Source organism: Perca fluviatilis, chromosome 7 (genome assembly GCF_010015445.1).
Source record: "Perca fluviatilis chromosome 7, GENO_Pfluv_1.0, whole genome shotgun sequence".
NCBI lineage: Eukaryota > Metazoa > Chordata > Actinopteri > Perciformes > Percidae > Perca > Perca fluviatilis.
In genome coordinates, this window is record NC_053118.1 from 21,171,015 (window position 1) to 21,193,340 (window position 22,326).

General features: G+C 40.5%; 2 protein-coding genes across 4 annotated transcripts; both read left to right on the forward strand.

Annotated features, from left to right (window-relative positions):
* The first annotated feature begins 1,508 nt into the window (after nt 1-1,508).
* tmem67 (transmembrane protein 67) lies at nt 1,509-12,334 on the forward strand. 3 transcript variants are annotated; one of them, XM_039807239.1, is made up of 29 exons: nt 1,510-1,760; nt 2,465-2,553; nt 2,684-2,774; nt 2,926-3,025; nt 6,397-6,460; nt 6,580-6,651; nt 6,746-6,808; nt 7,175-7,329; nt 7,478-7,586; nt 7,709-7,795; nt 8,048-8,113; nt 8,320-8,473; nt 8,549-8,669; nt 8,766-8,871; nt 9,064-9,120; nt 9,222-9,320; nt 9,409-9,507; nt 9,715-9,723; nt 9,829-9,915; nt 10,013-10,112; nt 10,205-10,350; nt 10,434-10,574; nt 10,726-10,806; nt 10,895-11,011; nt 11,109-11,225; nt 11,335-11,442; nt 11,601-11,703; nt 11,817-11,959; nt 12,047-12,334. In XM_039807239.1, exons 1-29 carry the CDS (start codon nt 1,550-1,552, stop codon nt 12,125-12,127), a joined length of 2,976 nt encoding a protein of 991 aa, XP_039663173.1. In that variant the 5' UTR covers nt 1,510-1,549; the 3' UTR covers nt 12,128-12,334. The 3 variants fall into 3 exon arrangements, with proteins under 3 accessions (XP_039663172.1, XP_039663173.1, XP_039663174.1); XM_039807240.1 differs by lacking the exon at nt 9,715-9,723; XM_039807238.1 differs by lacking the exon at nt 9,715-9,723 and having other exon boundaries at nt 1,509-1,760; nt 8,320-8,669.
* Nucleotides 12,335-12,936: 602 nt separating this feature from the next.
* pdp1 (pyruvate dehyrogenase phosphatase catalytic subunit 1) lies at nt 12,937-19,806 on the forward strand. The gene is made up of 9 exons (XM_039807088.1): nt 12,937-13,045; nt 14,777-15,041; nt 15,134-15,301; nt 15,560-15,771; nt 16,154-16,235; nt 16,623-16,717; nt 16,794-16,962; nt 17,052-17,270; nt 18,247-19,806. Exons 2-9 carry the CDS (start codon nt 14,790-14,792, stop codon nt 18,625-18,627), a joined length of 1,578 nt encoding a protein of 525 aa, XP_039663022.1. The 5' UTR covers nt 12,937-13,045; nt 14,777-14,789; the 3' UTR covers nt 18,628-19,806.
* The last annotated feature ends 2,520 nt before the right edge of the window (nt 19,807-22,326 follow it).

Genomic DNA, 22,326 nt, shown 5'->3' on the forward strand with positions numbered 1-22,326 from the left:
AAATTATATATTTGTTTTCATACATTTTACTGTCTTTTGTTCACTGTGCTATTTGATTAAAACCATGTCCCACATATCGTTTCAGTTCCTGTAAATACATAAAACAAGCATTTGCCTCCACAAAAATTCGGTCTTCGACCAAAGATTTTTGATGCAAAAAATAAATCTTCCATCAGTAAAAAGTAGAGAGAACTCTTTCACCATAAAAAGCCACAAATCTTCAGCAAACTAATGACCACAATCATCAGCCAGAAAAGGACTATGGGTAAAATTATCCAAAACATTTAGCAATCTACAGAAAGCTAATTTTAAGTGGCCGTAGTCAGGCCCATATGGGTTGCTTTTCTCTGCAGAGGTTATTTTTTCTTCTTGCTCCCAACAGATACCACACACATTGATAGAAAAAAAAATCTGGCTTTGTAAGGCTTCTAATCACATTCTCTTCTACTAGGCTATATTCAGATAATTTCATTTAAATGTTTACATTTTAAAATCTTAGTTACTTGATCACTTAGGTATGTGTGTCTCTTGCTTGAAGGACTATGCAAACATACTCTGTCAAAAGGAAGTGAATAAGCTAAAGCTGCAGCTGTCGTTTCCTGCCAAAAGTCCCTTATGACTGATGGCGGAAAAAAACTTAAATTAACCCAAAAGAGAATAAGCAGCTGTTTCATTACAAATCTTTCGACAGTTCGCCCATTAAAAAGTGTCCTCTTTCAAATGTGTTTTTAGCCTCAACAAAGATTATATGTGTGTATATCTAAGATATATATATCTAATCATATTGTATGTGAATATATTTTTGCAACTTTTGCCTTAGCTTTTAAACAAAAAGTGATGAAAGAATTGATATCACACTAGGCCATATTAGAAGAATTTAGACTTAGAAAGTGGCTTTGTGTATCATAGGTTTGATTTACTGCGATTATATTTATTTGTTCTCATTCCTAACATAACACAGACATTAGTTTCCATAGTTTCTTGAAAAGGCCTAAACACAATGGCATGTGGGACCAGCATATTAACGATTTATGACGCATCTACTGTGATAAAAACCTTTTCTAAATAAAGGTGATTATTTCGAATTAAACATAAACTTACAAATATCTATAAACTAATATTTTCTTGGTTTAAATATTTATTAATTTGAATATGTATAAAGAAAGAAACAATTCTGTGATGCACACATGAATTTGGTCGCAGCATCATGACGCTGTACCAGACAGAAACTGTTGAACACAACAGACTCAGAGCACCTTTTTCAGACACTTCGTAAGGAAGACCACCACACCTTTTCACTGTCAGGGCTTTTAGGGAAAACAACAGGCAATGTATATCACTATATTCTTACGTTTCTAAGAGAAATTGATTTAGTAAAGATAATTTAGTTTCCTTTGGTTGTGTTTTTTTTTCTTCCTGCATTTATTTCTCGGTGGCGATAATGCACCTTTAAGGTGGTTTGCCAACCGCCAATAAAGCATAAAGAAGAAGAAGAAGTCATGACGCTGAATGATTAGGATTGTGGGTAAAAGGAAGACCGTTGTTTACCATGGCGACGGGGACGCTACCGCCTGTTGTTAACAGATACAAAGTGCATCTAACATTATTATTATTTCTGTTAATATACATAGGTCCACTTAATTGCCAGCAGTTTGTCATCCCATTTAAGGCTCCTTCAGACTGTAGTGCGGAAGAATTTTTCGATATCTCGAGTCTCTCGTGTGTGAGTTGCGGTTCAAATCAGCGACGGAGCACAACAGGTCGGTGAAGTTACCATCACACCACATCACAAGAAATGATTTACTGACACGACACAATACCAACAGAAAGTGTAATTAGTATTGCTTTAAAACAAGAGCTTTAACTGTGATGTGGTCAGCCACTCATGACGCAAAGAAACCACAATGAGCTGGGTAACGTGCAAATGGCTAACACGTTGGCTAACGTTAAGCTATCAGTTCAGAACTTAGCTAGCTAGCTAGCACGATTGTAAAGAGAACCGTTAAAGGGACAATCCTCTCTAAAACAGGATGCACACAGTGTGCTGTTTGGATGAATAGCGAGTAAAGTAAATACCTGCTGCAACCATAGACAACACTGCAGCAATGTGGCTGGAATCAATGGTAATATTAATACAATGGTATACAATATTTTTTTCATGACGGTATAGCAAGGGCGAGTAATTTCTCCCTGTGGTGGGTAAGAGGCCATTTGTGCAGGTACCAACCTATATCCATTTTATGGGTAATCTTTTGTCTTATGGTGCTGCAGTGTTGCCAGGTGGTGACAGTGACTTAATTCAGCCTGTAAGTATTGTGGAATTGACAGATGCCATTTTTATTACTACAGTATCAAGAAGAAACTTGCAGCTGACATTTGTTAATTAACTAATATTTCAGAACTCAGCACTGTACAACAGCCTCTGTTCCCACTAACTTTACCACTGGTTTCCCTCTTTTTGCAGGACTCAGCTGCATTTGCAAAACTGGATACCAAACTCTCACCACTGACAAGGCCTCCATTACTTGTCAGCAATGTCCCACTGACAGCCCTGTACGAGCAATATACCTGGAATATCTTTATATGCTGTTATCTCACATTATACTGTAGATGATGCATCTCCCTCACAATTTCTAATACCATTTGTAATAATGCTGTCTTGACAAGTTGTCTCTTTTTACAGGCAGTAACTACAGGTGGGTTTGGATGTATTCGCTGTCCAGGCAGTCTCAGTGATGAGGGGAAGTGCCAGTGCCCGCCAGGCAATGTTCTGGGTGAGTAACCTATAACATATAGTTTGTGAACTGTTCTAACAAACAATCTTTAATGTTGGATGTGCTTGCTGCAAATTTAACACAAGGAGGCAATAGCTTATTAGTCCATATTTTATGTTTAAATGGCTGAATATGAGCTGTTTTTTTTAAGTGGAGAGAGATGTCAATGGAAACCTTTTGGAGGAGGCCAGCTGTGTAACATGTAATGGAAACTCCCCTGCTTTGTCTGTACCAAACCACAGTGGAGAAAGGTATGTATCAATACAATACAAACACTGATACAGTGCCTTGCGAAAGTATTCGGCCCCCTTGAACTTTTCGACCTTTTGCCACATTTCAGGCCTCAAACATAAAGATATAAAACTGTATTTTTTTGTGAAGAATCAACAACAAGTGGGACACAATCATGAAGTGGAACGAAATTTATTGGATATTTCAAACCTTTTAAACAAATAAAAAACGGAAATATTGGGCGTGCAAAATTATTCAGCCCCCTTAAGTTAATACTTTGTAGCGCCAACTTTGCGCTGCGATTACAGCTGTAAGTCGCTTGGGGTATGTCTATCAGTTTTGCACATCGGAGACTGGCACTTTTGGCCCATTCCTCCTTGCAAAACAGCTCGAGCTCAGTGAGGTTGGATGGAGAGCGTTTGTGAACAGCAGTTTTCAGTTCTTTCCACAGATTCTCGATTGGATTCAGGTCTGGACTTTGACTTGGCAATTCTAACACCTGGATATGTTTATTTGTGAACCATTCCATTGTAGATTTTGCTTTATGTTTTGGATCATTGTCTTGTTGGAAGACAAATCTCCGTCCCAGTCTCAGGTCTTTTTGCAGACTCCATCAGGTTTTCTTCCAGAATGGTCCTGTATTTGGCTCCATCCATCTTCCCATCAATTTTAACCATCTTCCCTGTCCCTGCTGAAGAAAAGCAGGCCCAAACCATGATGCTGCCACCACCATGTTTGACAGTGGGGATGGTGTGTTCAGGGTGATGAGCTGTGTTGCTTTTACGCCAAACATAACGTTTTGCATTGTTGCCAAAAAGTTCGATTTTGGTTTCATCTGACCAGAGCACCTTCTTCCACATGTTTGGTGTGTCTCCCAGGTGGCTTTTGGCAAACTTTAAGCACGACACTTTTATGGATATCTTTAAGAAATGGCTTTCTTCTTGCCACTCTTCCATAAAGGCCAGATTTGTGCAGTATACGACTGATTGTTGTCCTATGGACAGAGTCTCCCACCTCAGCTGTAGATCTCTGCAGTTCATCCAGAGTGATCATGGGCCTCTTGGCTGCATCTCTGATCAGTCTTCTCATTGTATGAGCTGAAAGTTTAGAGGGACGGCCGGGTCTTCGTAGATTTGTAGTGGTCTGATACTCCTTCCATTTCAATATTATCGCTTGCACAGTGCTCCTTGGGATGTTTAAAGCTTGGGAAATCTTTTTGTATCCAAATCCGGCTTTAAACTTCTCCACAACAGTATCTCGGACCTGCCTGGTGTGTTCCTTGTTCTTCATGATATGCTTGCGCTTTACACGGACCTCTGAGACTATCACAGAGCAGGTGCATTTATACGGAGACTTGATTACACACAGCTGGATTCTATTTATCATTATTAGTCATTTAGGTCAACATTGGATCATTCAGAGATCCTCACTGAACTTCTGGAGAGAGTTTGCTGCACTGAAAGTAAAGGGGCTGAATGATTTTGCACGCCCACTTTTTCAGTTTTTTATTTGTTAAAAAAGTTTGAAATAGCCAATGAATTTCGTTCCACTTCATAATTGGGACCCACTTGTTGTTGATTCTTCACAAAAAATTACAGTTTTATATCTTTATGTTTGAGGCCTGAAATGTGGCAAAAGGTCGAAACGTTCAAGGGGGCCGAATACTCTCGCAAGGCACTGTATATCCAGCTGTTTCAGACAGTTTCACACTCGAGAAGTTGATCAAGGTATCTGAGGTTATACATTTTAGAAATGATATCATCTTGAACAGTAAACTGACACAGTTGCACTGTTCCAGCTATCTAACTGAAATATCAGTATATCCTACTTCCAACATAAGATGAAATCATGGTGGCCGAGATGGGTCGAACAAACTGCATACCCAAAACACAAAAAAAGGCAAAACCCACAACACAAATGCAAAAGCCCCACAACATAACAACAGACGTGAGCGTCAACGGATGTTGACAATGAAACGGGCCGACTGTTATTGCTGGGCATTTACATGGGCTTACCTGTGAACGAACTTTTTGCATATTCATTGTACCAAGCCATTACCCCTCCCAATGCCAACTCTTAATCCCAAAACAATGGGGACATGCATTTGCATTTCATTGTCCAAATCAGTGCAGTAAATGAAATTGTTTGTGCTTGGTACTACCTAAGATCTAACAGAATCACCTCAAGTGATTAAATGGTTTGTCACAATGGGGAAGCTAATGCTTTTTCACACATTCCAGCCCAGTTCTAAAACATACTTTTTACAACAGGTTCATTTACCGATGAAATACATACTACTTAGATATAATTGTAGCTGAACTTGTGCTGAATACAAAAACGAGAGTTTCTGAAAATACCCTCCACAAGGTTAAGAAGAACAATCCCCTTTAGGGTGTAATTGAAGTCAAAGTCTGTATGTTATCTAATAGATAAGGACCCCTGCACGGCAAACACACAGTCACATGGGGTAGTGAAATCTGTGCAGAATCCTCTAATAAGGTATGGATTGATGGTCAAAAGTTGTTGTATATTCCCCGTCTTCATCTCACTCTGCCTCTCATAAGCACTAGCCCATGACCCTTATTATTGCAAGGACCGATTTTTGTTCCTTCCATGACATATTTTCCGATTTTGTTTGCTCTCACGAATGGCTTATATCTGTGCACCTTCTCTTAAGCTAAGTTCACACTAGATGAAATAGTAGGTATAGCATGACATAGCATGACGTAGCAGGGCACTGGAGGCCATAGCTTGACGTTGCAGGGCGTAGCAAGGCACTGTAGGGCATAGAAGGGTGTAGCAGGGTGCCTAGCAGGACCACAGCGACAGCTGCAACCATGAATTAGGTGCTACCCTAATCCACAGATGAAAACCGACTAGAGAACACAGGAAATTACGTATTATGCGCCGAGTCAGGAGTTTTTGTTCCAAAATGGACGCCAGCATTAAAAAAAGCTATAAAATGGCACTAAGCATTGAGCCAACGCCGATTTGCCTCTCATCTGGGGCTTTTGTCGCAGAGCTCCAAAAACTGTCAGCGAGTGGAAAATCAGGGATAAGATAAAATAGACTTTATTAATCCCACACTGGGGAAATTCCTGTGCTACAGCAACTCAAAAGAAATAAAATGTACACACATCAGAATAACACAAATACACATTATATACAATAGAAAAAATAGAATGATTTATAATAATAATAGTAATAATACAAATATATTTACACAATAAACAAAGTTTAGTTTTAAAGTTGTGTAGTGTGAACTAGGCATTAGCGCCCCTAGTGTGGTGCTGTCAGAGTGTGAAGAAAGGATGACCAGATAGTCCAGACTTTCTTTGTGTACAAACTGTAGTATGTAATGGTTGGATCAGTCTCCAAAACTGTCTTTCAGGTGTGAGAGATGTCAGGCTTCCTTCATTAATACCTCCTGTCTGTGTAACCCTCCTAATGTCCTGGTGAGTTCTGCTGACCCTCTACCCTCATACCTTCCTCCAGACACACATCATACACACACCATTCAGTAACAGCCTTATGGAAAACATGCATCATTAATGGTTGTTATGTGATTTTCCAGGCAGAAGGATTATGTTTCCCTCCAGGCAGCCTCTCCACTAATGTGAATCCCAGTGTCAACTATGCTGAGTTGGTGAGTCTTCCTTTTCCTCACTCACTTGCTTATTTCATTTTTGTTTATTTTAATGTATTGTGATTTGTGTGTTTCTGCTCTGTTTCTCTTGCAGAAGTTCAGTGTCCAGTCTGCGTGGTTCATCAAAAACCTGTACTCCTCCTCAGCAGCCTGCCTTGTAATTCCATGTCTTATTTAGTTGTCTTTGAAAATTATCTTTTTCTTGATCCTTGATCATAAGAAGCCAGTTCTAGTTCTGATCACAGCCACATACTGCTACTAGTAATGTGCTCATCATGACACAAGAGGATATTTAGGATTTTAGGATGTTGTGTTGTAGCTCTTTTATTGTCAGAGTTGTAATTGTGATAGCTGTTTGTGTTTATGAAAAATCATAGACATTCAATATAGCCATCGAAATTGTAACCGGAATTGATGCCAAAATGCATCTCATAAATATGCACAAAAGTGTTGTCTTCTTGTTGAAACAACAAGGCAGTGTTTTAGCTGTTGTGCATAAACAAGACAAGTGGTGTGGTTACAGGTCTTCTCTAACCTGACGGCGTGTCAGGCTCTTGGGAACATGTGTGTGATGAACATGCACTCCTTCAGCGGCATCTCCACCGATGCCTGCGGTCTCTTTAACACCATCTTCAGATCTAGGGCTGCTTTGAGCTCAACTCAAGACATTTCCTACTGGTAACTATCATGGCATATATGTATACATTGTGCTATCTTAGCTTATCTTTACAAATTATGAATGCAACTAGCAATGTTTCATTCTCCTATACTACTACTATACTGTTGCTTTGTTTTGTTGTAAGCCCTTTGGTTACTCTGTCTCCAGGAGAGTTAATCTGCCATGGCTTTACTATGGGGACGAACCAGGACTGGCCAGTCGAGTGCTTCAGACCGATCCTGTTCCCATTAGGTTCAGTTTCAGAGGAAAAAACAAGGTACTTTTAAACTTTAATCATCCTCCAGTTATTACAATGAAATCAACATTTCATGATAATATAACTCGAGCAATAAACCTGACATGTTACCAAAAACTATACATATTCTGTTTATCTGACAGAACACTGACATTAAGCTGCTTGCTGCTGTCTATAATGTTAGAGGGGAGTTCCTCAGATGGGAACAAGTAGGAGGACGTAACCTTCAGGTAAGATGTCAAAGTACTGATGATAAAATGGGATATTTAGTCTAAATACACAATAGCATTGTAAGTTTTTAGGAAATGTGTAAAGAACTGCTTGGTTTTCCTGAATAGGTTGGTGGTAGGGCCATCTCCCAATCATTATGTCGCACACAAATTTTTCAGTTGTTACTATTGACTAAATTTAAGTAATTTTTCATGTTGTTCATACGAATATAGGACGCTGGTAAATACTCCACCTCTCTTTTCCTCTTTTAGCTTTGTCCAGAAACGACCACCAAACAGGCAGCAGCCTTCAGCTTTGGAACTGCTTACCAAGAAAGTGTGAGTGTTTTTTCGTTCTTTAGCTCAGAGATGGTGCACACACTCTCTTGCAATGCCCAGTTGTATAATAAGGGGGGTGTGTGTGTGTGTGTGTGTGTGTGTGTGTGTGTGTGTGTGTGTGTGTGTGTGTGTGTGTGTGTGTGTGTGTGTGTGTGTGTGTGTGTGTGTGTGTGTGTGTGTGTGTGTGTGTGTGTGTGTGTGTGTAGTGTGATCTTTCAGTAGCAGAGCTTTTGGGTACCCATCCAGAGCCGATCTTCTATGATGTGTTTATGGATCTTGGTGGAGGAGAGAACAGAAAACTTCTCCCTCTGCCTACACTAGTGTATAACCAGCAATACAATGGACGGTTCATCAACCAAGGTGGGGTTTTATTTGTGTCTGTGTGTGTCTGTGTGTGTCTGTGTGTTGCTTTAATATATTTATTTTTTTGTACAGAGAGCATGAAGAACTGGTACCTGTCTCGGCGTATGTTTGTTGTCGACACACTGAGTGGAAGAGAGAAGAGCACGGATTCCCTGCCCAAAGTCATCCGTGTAGCCAGCAGTGTCAAAATAAGGTGGGCTTCCAATGTGTCCATCACCATGATAAGAAAGAAAGAAAGTGAAAGCTTCTATTTGTTACTGATGATTTTGATTAATCATGTGTTTTGTAGGTTCCAGCTGGTTCCACGAACCCAGGAAGGACAGGTGTTTACCCCTTTAATGACTGTGACCTACAAAGACATTCCCATCACGGATATCAATACACAAACTGTGACTGTGAGTAGGCATGCACACACACACACATGTATGCGCACACACACACACACACGTACAACTGACGTATTGTATCTCTAAAATTAAGTTACAGAAAGACTGTTTTTCTTAGTAGGCTTTCTGTTACAGAGAAAAATGGCTAAATGAGTGGCCTTCAGGTTGACTAATGCAGTGATTTCATTGATCTGTTTCTAGACTACGTTTGCTGTAGAGTATGAGATGGATCAGAATGAGGCTCGCATAAAGACCGATGTGAGTAGAAGTATGAATGAAAATGTTTTTGTGAAATGGTCTAATATGACAGATAAAGGAGAAGTTCTTGTGTATGCTGTGATATTTTTGTGTGTGCACAGACTGCTCTAGGTGTGATGGGTGGCGTGGCCGTCCTCTACTCTCTGCTGAAGACGGTCAGCTGGAAGAGGAGGATTGCCTCTCCGCTCATTGACGTGGAGGTACTGCATCTTTAACATCTCATAATTTAAGCCACGTCAATCAATACGTTAGGGGAGTCATTTTAGTCTCTCCCTCTTTCTGCCTCAGACTATGCTGAAGTTTTTCCTGTTTTATGCTGGAGATCTGGCCAATGTTTTCTTCGCCGTCACTGTGGGTACTGGACTTTACTGGCTCATCTTGTACAAGGTTAGTCTAATTACCTAAGAATTTCTTCTATAGGATTGATGATTTTCATGCTTGAGTGGTTTTTAATGTTTGTACAAGTATCTAATTTTTGTAGCTTTTTCGTTTGAGCCCTTTTTTTTTTTTTAAACTTGATTTCTTTTCCAAGCACAAATAGTGTTTCTTTTGTCTTTGCATGGACTTCTGTATTTTCCTCTCTGCACTCTTTAGACATTAAAGGCAAGTCTTTTTCCTTCTTTACCTGAAAATTTTTTGAAGGCATAGATTTAGGTGTGATTGTTATTGGCTGCTTCCTGTGATTTATTTGTGTATGTGTCTTTTTAGGCCCAACAGTTTGTATCAGTACTGTTACCACTACCTGCTCAGGAGGGGCAGTTTGTGACGTACATTGGTTGTGCCTTTGCTCTCAAGGTTAGACACCGACTGAACAGCAGTATTGTTTTTGAAAGCTAGATGGTGTGCTTCTATTTATATTGAAAAATGTATTCTTTTGTGTATTTATATTCAGGCCGTCCAGTTTCTCCACAAGCTGATTCTTCAGGTGTCAATTGATGTTTTCTTTATTGACTGGGAGAGGCCACGAAGCAAAGCTAACAGAACAGTGCAAGGTACAAACATAGTTACTCTGAGATTATATTTTGCAGTCTTCATAAGAACTAATTATCCAGGTTTTTTAGTCCATTCACCATATACGCTACAGTTTCAGCTACTGGCGAGCCGAAACGTGACCCCTCTCCGGTTAGCATCTGGAGGACCTACTTTGTGGCTAATGAATGGAACGAGATCCAGACCATCCGCAAGATCAGCCCCACTTTTCAGATCATGGCTGTGCTCTTCTTTCTTGAAGTACATCTTACGTCAACAAATGGACACTATTCTCTGTTATGTCCCTTTTCCTCATTGCTAACATGTCACCCTGTACTGTTTAGGTGCTGGGTTTCTCTAACCTGGCCCTCAGGGACCCCTGGCCAACTTTACAGCGCTCCTCACAGGCATACACCCCCTCATACAGCCTGATGCTGCGCTATGGTCTGGCAGCCACGCTGTGGCTCTGCATTGGACTTCTGCAGGTAAAACTACCATCACTCATTCTTATCTTATCCTTCCCTCACTTCCCTTTGATCTCTCACATCTTCCTGTATATCTTGAGAAATTAGGGAAATACTATACGCATAATGAATATGCAGAGGTCCTTTAAAAGATAGTCACTTTTTCCTACAGGTGATTTTCTTCACTGTGTTTCATGAGCACTTTGTGGAGGACAAAATCCGTCAGTTTGTAGATCTCTGCTCCATCAGTAATGTAAGTAGCAATTCTTATATTCCATTTTAAACAATGTATCTGTCTGGAAGGTTTTACATAAGTGTACTTTGTCCATGTTTTTATATAGATTTCTGTGCTGCTGTTATCTCACCGTTGTTTTGGCTACTACATTCACGGACGTTCAGTACATGGGCATGCAGACACAAACATGGAGGAAATGAACAACAATCTGAATAGAGAATCTGTATGTACACCAACAGTAGTTTTAATATTAGTATGTTTATATTTATTATTATATCCATGATCTTTCTTTCCTACTCTCTGTCGTTTCCTGTCTCAAGGAGTCCCTGTGTGGTCAGAGAGGACTACTTCCCAACACAGAGATCCAGACCTTTCAGGTGTCTCTCACCAACCGCCTGCGGTCGCAGTATGACAGGATACAGGAGCAGATCAACAGGGTGTGTGCTTTCTCTGTTGTGTTTGTAATTGAGCTACAAACTATCAAGCCAAGATAAAATTGCCTCCCCATATTTCAATTTAAATGGTTGCTTGTCTTCTGTGCTCCAGAGGCACGGGCCATCGCGACTGATGGACGAGTGCTCGGCTAACCAGTTTGAGCAGAGGGCCAGAGGCTACCAGACCATGAACCACTTTCTGGGATCCATTATAGACCATGTTAGTACAAATGCACATAAATAAACTCACACTAGCAGATTTTGATTGTATATTAATTTTTTTGTTAGATTGTAAAGTATGCAAGTTGTTTTCATTGACCTAAAATATTTTGTACAGACAAGCTTGTTCTGTCTCTAATGTTGCGTTATTTATCTCAGGCGTATCCTGACATGGACTATATAGTGAAGGACAAGCTGATGTTTGAGAGGGTCATAGGGATGGAGTTTCTTGAACCCACTGAAAAAAGCATCTTTTACAATGGTAATGACCTATTGGCCCAGATAAGCTTTCCATTTCTTTGTTTATATACATATGTGGGTGAATATAACGTCTTTTGTTGAGTATAACGTCGTTGTTTGCTTTTCTAACTGCAGACGAGGCCCATTCCTTTAGTGATGTGCTGTTTTATGGGAATGAGGCCACGCTGCTGATCTTTGATACTTTGTTCTTCTGTGTCGTCGACCTTGGGTCTCAGAGCTTTGTACTTGCAGCGGTGCTTACATGCGTACAGCAAATGGTCAGTATTTGGTGTACAGTATATACATTATGTTGCCTACACTGTGCTAAAAAGAACATGTATTGATGACCATCTCGTTCATTACAGATATTTCGCTTGATCCGTAACACTCTCGGAAGGAAGAACCTTGTCAGAAAGACTCTGGTGGATGAGAGATTTCTGATATAAAATTCCCTGCTAAGTAATTTGTAGTGTCGGTGTTGTTTGGTGGCATTCCTCTCAAAGATGTTTACTGTTCACAGCTTGTGCAGCTTTTTTGTACTTTTCTTTACATATACAGTATTTTCACTGCTGTTTCATGATGTACATATGATCATTTTTGATTTTGTAAGAGTTTGATGTTTTTATTGATTAAAATGTTTTGATATGAAGACAGTCTTCTTTTGTTTTGAGGTCATTTTAATAAAACACAATTCCTTCTCCAGATGTATTATGATACTCTTGGCATTCACATGATGATATCAATATCCCATTAAACCTATCCCTATAACATGTTTTGGTATATTAGGCCATAATGGACAATTTGCAAAACACTGTTTTATGGCAGCATTGGGTTTTTATTGATTATTGCATTTTTTTATGGATTAGCCAGACAACAGACATTAGAATTAGAATTAGAAGAATAGATGGGAGACACATTCATCTCATGTCATTCTCATCATGTCATATTCTATCTCAGACTGCTCCATAAGATGAACACCCCCCCCCCCGTCCTGTCAAAATAAAGGCCGAAAATGCCCACAAAAATAAAGAATAGATGAGATGCATTTCAGTGTTGCAGATTGCAGAGATAGGTTTTCACAGTAATACTGTAAAATTAACATCAACTTCTATCTCCTCAAATTATCTGCTTAATTGTGGTATAATAAAAGCTGAGGCTCACCTCACCTCTGATGTTAAAAGGCTATTTTTTCAGATTTTAAAAGGCTCTTTCCGTGCGTGAAGGATTGACCTGACGTCATCGTGGCTTTCAGAGCTCAGCCAATCAGCGTTTACTTTGCAGTGAGGCGCTCCAGAATGATACAGACCGGAGGGGTCGGCGTCAAGTCATGAACTTCAGTAACTTCTACAGACCCATCGGTTAAGGTGAGTCTGAATTTTGCTCTGCACTCACTTTTTGACAGTTGCGTCTACTAGCTTGCAGCTCGTGCCGTCATGTCTTATGTGAGCAGACAATATGCAGTTTGACGATATTTGGTGGGTGTAACCCAGACACCACTAGCTATCATTAGCATGATTTTGGCTGCTCTCCCTGGTTGACTGATGAACGTCGTATCTTGGAGAGCTAATCTATCTATCTGTTAATGTCATTTTCGTGACACAGTTTGGCAACCTGAGACTGATGTTCTGTGTTGCAAGTTCAGCTAGCTGCTCTGAGATTAGCTTACGGTTTTGTAGACTTGCTTTGCTGCTCTAGGGGAGGCTAGTGATGTCAACAAACATGGCAACTTTCTTGCAGAGCTCAGAGCTAGGACGGACGGGCCCAATTTGGTCTGTCTGACTCATACACAGTTTGAGTTTGGGAGGATGTTTGGCTACCCAGCTTACTCCAACATAGCGGGGTCAACCTGTAGGACATTTTCACTAAAACGTTTGAGTCACACGAGCTGCCACCACCTTTGCTGCTACGTCTTTCTCCAGAACCAGACTGACTCGAAGGAGTTCTAGCTTCGTTTTTTTTTAATTTTTTTTTTGGAGAAGAGAGCAAGGTTTGCACTTGAGCCAAACGCCAGTACGTGATTTGGTGGTGCTGTCTTCTAATACTCATTTTCGTGAGACTTCAGGACAAAAAAGTAAACTGTGCTGAAAATTCAACATATAAAGTCAGCTACTGTAGCTGTATTATAATATCTCAGTATTATAATATTATAATATTACCCTAGGTTTAATATTCCCACACTGAATGCAGTGCACACAAAGCAGGATGTTCGAGTAGGGTGTGTGCATGCATGGAATTTTGCTAAATGCATTTGCAGATTCCTTTTAGAAATGGACTCAATTCCCAGTTAATTATGTACACCTATTTAAAACCAATTAATCCTATTTTGTTATGAAGGTAATAATAAAATTGTACAAGGGGCCTAATTAAATTTTTTATTTGTGGTGCTGTTGAACTATATTCCATTATACACTCTAGTGTTTCCTATTTGGCCTACCATCATTGATATAAATGGGGTGGACAAAATAAGTGTAACGCAATACAATTCAACAGCACCACAATGATCATAAAGTTCAACCTCTAAAACAGTTTCAACTAAAATTAAAAAATTACAACCTTCATGGAGGTAGGATCTATTGCAGGGCTCTTTTATTAGACTGCTTTCTTTAGCTAGGTTTACCTAATAACCTGGCAACTCTTACATTTCCTATTAGATGTCTGTATTTCACCACATGGGAATGACATCAAGTTCTCCAGTACAAGTTCAAGCAACAACCTGTTTAAACCATTGATCTGAATTAAAGTTGTTCATAATATGTGAACGGTGACCAACAGGGATGGAGTTTAAAAAGGGATAATACCAAGATTGGACTGTAAAAAATATTAATATTTAAAGTGTGGTGGGTTGGTGGTGTTAGGTTATGTATTTAAACCTTGCTACTGTCAACCTGTCTCAACATTCTAAACGTTACTACATAATCTCTATCTGTTTTCACGATGTTTGCTTAATTGGGCAGAGAGACCACTCTGTTCCCTGCGGATGAATGCTTCTTGTTAAAAGTACATCCAGCTGTTGCTTTCTGAGCTCTGTATGTATGCCTCTTCAATGGGTCGGTGAACATCAGTGGTAACTATGGTGTTTGTGTATATGCCTGCAGTGCACCTTCAGCCATGCCTGTGAGATCTCAGCTGCTCAGGGGTTTGCCTCATGCCAAGGTCTTGGCCTCCAGTCTGTTACCATGCCAACAACACCAGTCCCAGTTAGTACCCATTACTCACAGACCTGCCTCAAGACGGTCCTCTCATATGTGGCAGAGCCACCAGCACTCAAGAAGTTACCAGACAACCTCAGTGCTCCGCAGCTACATCCTATCACCCCCGCAGGTCAACTCTATTCTGAAAGCCAACGAGTACAGCTTCAAGGTTTGTGGGGTCATTCATGCAAACAGAAAACGCGTCTGGCCATCTCAACATTTAAGTTTTCATCTTGTCATTTTTATATGTTGTGGTTCCAGGTGCCAGAGTTTGATGGAAAGAATGTGTCATCAGTGATGGGTTTCGAGAGTAATCAGCTGCCGGCTAACGCTCCTATAGAAGACCGTCGAAGTGCAGCCACATGCCTGCAGACGCGAGGAATGCTGCTGGGTGTGTTTGATGGCCATGCTGGCTGTGCCTGTGCACAGGTAAAGCTGACTCTGTTTTTCATATGCTACTTATCATGATCATGTAGTGTTAGATGTATTGTTCTTTAGAGGATCCATTCATTGTTTAAAACTTTAAATGTCAGTAGTATCTGTAGTATCTCCTGTCCAGTGATGAGATGTTAGAACTCGCACATTTCAAATCATTTTACAACAAGATGACTTTATTTGTATTTTCCTTAGTCATTTCTATATACCCTGTTGCATTGACCTTTTTCCAACTGTCCTCCTCTCTGCCAGGCGCTGAGTGAACGGTTGTTTTACTACATAGCTGTGTCTCTGCTGCCCCACAACACACTGTGTGAGCTCGAGGCAGCTGTGGAGGCCGGCAGGGCCCTCAGTCCCATCCTGCAGTGGCACAAACACCCCAACGACTACTTCAGCAAGGAGGCTCAGACTCTTTACTTCAACAGCCTCCGAACCTACTGGCAGGAGTTAATAGATCTCACCAGGTGAGATCCACAGCAGATGATCCACGACAAAGTCAAGACAACAGCACTTTGGCAAAAATGCATTCCTCTTCATTAACTACTGTAAGACCACTATGTTATCACAACTGGGGGTGCCGTCACTTAAGGCACTGGCAGAAAAACAGGACACTGCTGAAGAAAATTCTTGAGCTGTACAATGCTGTTTCAAAAGGGTATACATTGCAATCAGGTTTCTTGGCTTTTCCTAACTTATTTTTATCTCCATCTGTACCTTGTAGCAACACGCACACACCAACACTGGCCCATCTGTTGTTTTGCCAATAGTGCTGATGTCGGTATCTGTTCTCGACCTCTGGCATCCTTTCTATCCACTTCACACATATTGCTCTCTCTCTGTTTTCAGCCCAGGCGAAGTTCCAGACACCCGTGAGGCCTTGTTGAATGCTTTCAAGAGGCTGGACAATGACATTTCCCTGGAGGCTCAGGTAGAAAATGTCTATGTTCTTAACGTCTAAAAGCATCTTGCAAAACAGTAGCAGCAGGGGAGGGGCAAAGCCGATCCGGCTTGTCAGGCTTATCCTGGCAATGTACTTTCGTTGAGCCAGACTACGGACTCTACTGTTATTGATCTTCATGTCTGAGTCAAATTGCAAGTCATTAAATTTGTTAGGAGTGCAGGACTTGTCTCACACATTAAGATACATATTGAATATCACCTTTGCCCCATGGCAGCAGTGCAAAAAATAAATTGGAGCATCCAAGTTTAAACTTTTATGGATTAAAGAGGAGCTCAGGTGTCATTCCCTCTCCACGTAATTTAAACCATGTACCATTTCCTGTCTGGATTCTTACATTGTTATTCTGCCATGCAGGTGGGGGACCCGAATGCTTTCTTGCACTACTGGGTCCTGAGAGTGGCCTTTTCTGGAGCAACGGCCTGCGTGGCTCACATCGATGGATCAGAACTGTAAGGAGAATAAATACATGCAAAGTGCATAACTAATTTTAAATAAACTGATATTTTCTCATTTCTGTTCCTAAAGATTTATAGCCAATTCAGGAGACGCTCGGGCAGTGTTGGGGGTGCAGGAGGCAGATGGTTCATTCAGCGCTCACACGCTCTCGAATGACCACAGCGCCCAGAATGAGGCGGAGGTGGCTCGGATACGAAGTGAACACCCTCCATCAGAGAGGAAGACAGTTATACGACAGGTAATACACCTACTAATTTGCTCTAAATGGTTGTTGTCGCAGCATTTATTAAAACCTCTTCCCCTCTTTCTGTGGTCCTCTTTATTCAGGACCGGTTGCTTGGCCTCCTCATGCCGTTACGTGCGTTTGGGGATGTAAAGTTCAAATGGAGTATTGATCTGCAGAAGTGTGTGTTAGAGTCTGGACCTGATCAGCTCCATGAAAACGAGCACACCAAGTTTATCCCTCCAAACTACCACACACCCCCCTACCTGACCGCCGAGCCTGAGATCACGTACCACAAACTGCGGCCACAGGATCGTTTCATGGTGAGAGAAGACAAATTCTCTCTGTATTTGTTTCCAAAATACAGTGATGCATAACATCATTTCCAAAAGGAGATTACTACTCTGATAATCAGACTGAGTTACTATTTTGTTTCAACTTTTAAATAAATACCACACAAAATCAGCTGACAACCTGTACAGCTGTATTGATCTTATTCAAGTTTTCTGGAAAACAGTTTTCCCAACCATGGGGTATGAAAAGCCACGAATGGGTACAACATCAGACTTCTTTTTATCACTGAATTAATCATCTGGAACCAGGCTAGGAGATTTCTACAAAATGCTACAATGATATTGATTTGGCCTCTCACTTCTAGATGGTAAACATTTAGTGCCCTGGATAATGACAACCATCGCTGAATCACAACTAATTAATTCTGATATCTTACCAAATTACAAAATAAAACTCTTGGCTGATAAATGGGCTTTTCATGCTGGTGTTATGTTATGCTTATCAAAGATGGTTTTCCAGAAAGAGACGGGCAACAATAAAAGAGAGCGGGCTGTGTCTTTTTTTTAAAACAAAATTACAAAAAACAGAGTGGTTTGAAATGAGAACTCTACGACCTCTGCAGACAAAGGCTGTGTTTGTGTAGAAATCATTTTTCGAAATGAGTTTTTAGTGGCAGTAATTCTCAAATTGGATATGAAGTGTTTTTGTCATGAAGCTCATTTACTGATCTCACTCTATTATTTTATTTTTATTTAATTACATTTATATAGCGCTTTTATCATAGACACTCAAAGCGCTTTTGGGGGAGGGGGGGTGGGGACTGCTCTCTAACACCACTAATGTGTAGCACCCACCTGGGTGATGCACGGCAGCCATACAACGCCTTACGACGCCAACACACATCAGCTCTAGCCATGACAGTGTGTGTGTGCGAGTGTGTGAGAAAATCTGATGTTATAATTGTGTTTGTTTCTGATTCCAACTCTCCTCTGTGTGTGCCTGCAGGTGATTGGCTCTGACGGCCTCTGGGAGACGCTGCACAGACAGGAAGTGGTTCGTATTGTGGGGGAGTATTTAACAGGGGTGCACCAGCGCCAGCCCCTCAAAGTCGGAGGCTACAGGGTCACCCTGGGACAGATGCAGGAGCTGCTTGATGAGAGAAAGGCTCGCATGTCTTCGGCTTTCGAGGATCAGAACTCTGCGACCCACCTGATACGTCACGCGGTGGGAAACAACGAGTTTGGCACGGTTGACCACGAGAGGCTGTCAAAAATGCTGTCGCTGCCTGAAGAGCTGGCTCGCATGTACCGCGATGACATCACCATCATCATCGCTCAGTTCAACCCTCACGTGATTGGAGCACAGAGACAGGACGGGCAATCCTGAGCTGTACAAAAGCCATTCACTGGTGTTTTACTGAGGAGTACACACACTTGTGTAACGTCTACACAAAAGCACACTCTGTGGACAAACAGGCCATATTAAGAAAATATCTGTTTGAAAGAGTTGTTTTAACATTATTTATGTAAAGAATTTGTATGTTTGTATGCCATACTAGAGAGGATCCTGTTCCCCGTGAAGTTCAGATCTTTGTTGGATCGAAGCCTCTTATATAAAATCCTATTTATGCTACAAATATCCTCTGGCAACGGTTTGACATTCCCGGCGTGGTTGATAAGATGCTGTTACAAACTGATTATTGTGCCAAAAGATTCAACCTCCTCGTCTGCTGAAAGACTGAATCACTGAAATGATAGAGATTCCAAAGAGGGTGAAGGTAAAGATGCTACTGTCGATGCAGCACTGACTGGACCTGCATCTCTGAAATGGACTCTAACTGGGCTGTGTCATTCTAACACCAATGATAACCACAAATCAAACAAGTTGAATAATAAAATAGACATTTCTTCATTCATAAGGGTCACAAGCCAAAAAGGGGGGGGGGGCGGGGGATGTTTTCATTTCAAATCTAATATGCTGAAGCAAAGAGCAAAACTAAATTGTACAAATATTTACAGACTGCACAGTCTAACAGGTTATGTACTGAAAGGAAGACATGCACTGCGCACCACTACAGGTAGACTTAGAAGTAATAATTAAGTGAATTACTCTCCGTTTATACAATACAGCACCACAAGTCAGCCTGTATGTAAGCAGACTGAGTAAAATGAAGGTGTATAGTTTTTTTCCCAAGCTTTGTGGGGTTCAAAGGGACGCTTGTTAAAAGTTCGTCTCGCCTAATGTTTTTTTTTTTCTTCTTTCTGAAAAGGTCATTAGCAGTGTGGGTAACATGTTACAGTTTGGGTTTTTATTATTACTCATGACAGCAATGGTGAAAGCAGAAGCATTCTGCTAATACTCTCCAGTTAAACACTAATGAGGGGTCGTAGCTGTGTGTTCAAGTGTAATAGGCCCAAATGAATGAGCAGAATGTAAATTTGAAAGAAGCTGAATATTAAACGTTATTCTTTCAGCTTTTGCAGAATTGTAAATTGTAACTTATGTAGGTTACGTTTTGTATATGGAATGGTTTAATAAAACACTGAATACACATCACTTGGTGGTGGTGGTGTTGTTGTGTGTTTTGGTTGACACAGGCTGGCCGGCGGTGAACACACCGCCACACCCCTGAAAGCAGCAGGACGTCCTGCTAACCTACAACCACCTGGAAGGTCAGGGTGTGACGGTCACTGCAGCCTCGCCTGGCGAGTCGTCACTTCTCACTTCACATCAGTGAGTTCAATCAATGTTACGTGTGACAGCGACCAGTGGTGGAATGTAACAAAGCACATTTACTCAAGTACTGTACTTACAAAATTAAAAGAACATTCTACTTGAGTATTTCTATTTTCTCCTACTTTATTCTCCTCAACTGCACTACATTTCAGCGGGAAATAGTTCTTTTCACTCCACAGTTTTAGTTAATAATTACTTTTCAGAATACGATTTTACAGTAACATTCAAACTGCCTAACCTTATACACAATTTGGGGCATAGGTGTAATTTACCGGGGGGGATGGTAACATTACAACGCCCCCTTATAATCAAAACTGGCCTCTGCAACTCCACCAAATGTCTTCTTTTATTTATTTAAGGTTATTTTTTGAGGCATTTCCACCTTTAATGGACAGGACAGCTAGGTGAGAGAGGGGGAAGACATGCAGGAAATCGTCACAGGTCAGACTCAAACCCTGGACCTCTGCGTCAAGGCATAAACCTCTCAGTATATGTGCGCCTGCTCTAATCATTAGTTATATATACAGTATATAACACTGCTTACACATTGATACATCAGTATAAATGGTATGATATAGTATAACACTCACACAGGCCACTTTTTTGGGGGGGAGGCATTTTAGGCCTTTATTATATAGGACAGCTGAAGATGTGAAAGGGGAGAGAGAGAGAGGGGGGGGGGAATGACATGCAGCAAAGTGCCGCAGGTCAGAGTCAAACCTGCGGCTGCTGCGACAAGGACTGAGCCTTTATACATGGGGCGCATGCTCTACCAGGTGAGCTATCCAGGCACCCCAGTACTTTTACTACTTTAAGTACATTTTCCTGGTAATACTTGCATATTTTGACCCCAGTAAGATTCTCAATGCAAGACTTTTATTTGTAATGAGTATTTTTACTGCTGTGGTATTGCTACTTTTACTTAAATAAAAGATCTGAGTACTTCCTCCACCACTGACAGTTGTTTGAGCCATGAGGTTGCTTTCATGAAACAGTTAACCACCACTAGATGATGCTGCAGTATCAGACAGGCCACAGAAGGTTTAACTTTGACACATACAGGATCTGGAAGAAATACTAGATATTTTGTGTACTAGCTGTATTCTTTAACATAATAACATATAACTGAATTTATTATGCACATTTTTGTCACAGTTCACAATTGTCACAAATGGTCACCGAGAGAAGAAACTTTACTTTAAGCCAACCACTCTTTTTGATCGTCATCGCGTTTCCATACTCTAAGCAGCCAGAACAACTGGTGTATTTGATTTATAGATGACACCCAGTCAGTTTACTGGACATAAACATAACATTTTGGTCAGTTAGTTAGGGACCTCATTTCTGCTGCGGCACTGATGTTTTTTTCCCAAGACTAGTTCGTAAGAGCAGTCTGAGTGACATTTGTTTATGGAATTTGTTTATATTCTTCTGTGGGCTTAGTACGCAGGATGTGTAATAACATCATCCCACATAAACTGATATTCAATATTCAATAAAAAAGGAGAGCTCAACACATAATTCAGTTAAAGTTATGCACCACTATGGGCAGTCACACCTTCTCAGGCTGCACTGTGTAAAATTATTTGACGAATTTGTTTTTGTCCACACAGAATTAGATAACAGTGACACATTTAGTTAATTCTTAAAGCAGAGTAGATCATTGTAGTCCTTGTTTGACAAAATTATAACATTTTACAAAGTACAGAAACTCTGTAGTTTTATCTTTGAATAGAAAACACACAGATCTACAAAAATGTCAATAAATACGATGACGGTTCACTTCTCCTGCACTGAATTTTAAATGTAACTGCAATGTCAAGGAAACGGCCGGTTGCGCTAAAACCTAAGGAATATCTAACATAAATATTAAATGTAAAATGGAAGATTTTTAAATGAAGAAATAATTGACTGTCACTGCAATAATAAAAATGGGAAAACTGACATTTTTGGATTATGCATGGGGATTTTTCATTTCCAGGATTTACCCCAATAAGTCATACATTTATTTCCTTCTTTCCCTCCAGATGTTTATTTGTTATATCACTGTCAACTGTAACGGGACTTAGTGTTTCCTTATGGATGCTATATTTTTTACATTAATACTTCTGCAACATATTTATGTAACTGTGCAAATAATCTCTTTGAGTACATTGTGTGCTATTTACAGTACTGTATACATTGTACTAATGTATTTTGGATCTACACCAGATGTTAAGTTCTTGTGGCCACGGGGTTTTGTTTGTATTATTGGTGCTTGTCTTTGTACGTTAAAAAGCATAAGACAAACACTGTTCAAATAAGATTACAATCAACAGGCTAACAGATTACTGACTCTGTTTTTCAGAA